This window comes from Bombus impatiens, unplaced genomic scaffold (genome assembly GCF_000188095.3).
Source record: "Bombus impatiens unplaced genomic scaffold, BIMP_2.2 scf_3217, whole genome shotgun sequence".
Classification (NCBI taxonomy): Eukaryota; Metazoa; Arthropoda; class Insecta; order Hymenoptera; family Apidae; genus Bombus; species Bombus impatiens.
Window position 1 is genome coordinate 1 of NT_179636.1, and position 1,323 is coordinate 1,323.

General features: G+C 38.8%; 1 protein-coding gene across 1 annotated transcript; it reads left to right on the forward strand.

The window, feature by feature from the left end:
- The first annotated feature begins 309 nt into the window (after positions 1-309).
- LOC117152493 (rRNA biogenesis protein rrp5-like) lies at positions 310-753 on the forward strand. The gene is made up of 2 exons (XM_033324486.1): positions 310-533; positions 599-753. Exons 1-2 carry the CDS (start codon positions 404-406, stop codon positions 679-681), a joined length of 213 nt encoding a protein of 70 aa, XP_033180377.1. The 5' UTR covers positions 310-403; the 3' UTR covers positions 682-753.
- The last annotated feature ends 570 nt before the right edge of the window (positions 754-1,323 follow it).

The window sequence follows — 1,323 nt, forward strand, 5'->3', positions numbered from 1 at the left end:
TGGTGTAAGAAAATGGATAGCTTCAGTGAAGAATCCTTACCTGTCCCTAGCCCCCGCCACGAGAACGACTCGGGCCCAGACTCGGACTCAGACTCGACATATATATATACTAAAAAATGAAGGAGACGTATCTGCCTCTATGAAGCAGAAAGAATATGCGAAGGAAGTTGCGATACCTGTAAATAAGTATTGAGTTATAATTATTATTGAGTTATTATTATAAAATATATAATAACCTGTTAATAGCAACGTTATATTCAATCAACCACCTCTATTATCCCACAAGAAATAAAGGATCGAATGATTCATGGCGTCGATCAGTCAAATCGTAACGAGAATTTATGACTCCCGTTGACGCTTTTCTTCGAGATTGCGTCTCCCCGCGAACGTCCGAAAATACACCATGATTGGGAAGTTTAAACATATTCCCGAGACATGGTTTAATTGTGGAGAAGGATTATTAAAAATGGGTTTGAAGGAAAAAATGGGGCATATTATGCAGAAAGCATTGCAATCTTTGCCAGCATCTGAACGTATGTACACAACAGAAATAAAATGTCATTAAGAATAAAATACTAATATAATATAAATTTTATAGATGTAAATCTAATGGCAAGGTTTGCGATTATGGAGAAAAATTTGGGGGTAAAGAGAAAGCACAAACTCTGTGCAAATTCTTAGTTCTTATCCGAAACGGATGAATGTATGGTCTTGTTATATTGATTCCCTGGTTAAACCTAATGATATTTATATAGCAAGGTAAAAATAATTTTTCAGTTATATTTTGTTTTTTTAATTTCATGGAGAATTTACCTTATAATTATTTATATGTCGGGTTTACATTAGAATCAGGGTTAGGGGCGTGAAACGAATCTTCGTTTGGATTACACGTGTCGCTATGCAATAGAGAAGACTTCGACTAATGCAAATACGATTATTATAGAACTGGACAAGTAACCGTGGTAATTAGATACTCGAGAAACTAATGGCAATGATCTTAGGTTCAATAACGAATCCGCGGTCGACGGGATGATAGATGAACGTGCTCACAAAATCTAAGTCGGACGCGTAATATTCACGAGTCGTAAGGGGTTACCCTTTTCGTCGATGAGATCGCGAGAGAGAATGAATTTCCCGTCCCGATGATGCCACAGACGAAAACTATATGGGGTGTGTCTGAGGACATCGGATTCGTCGAAGATAGCTTTCGTTCAGAAGGTGAGGGAATTTGGCGTTGCTGCTAATTGGTCAATCTCCATATCGGCGGTTAGAAAAAGATGCTAGCCGCCCTCGAGGGAAAGTTGCTAGTGGGCGACGCCGCCC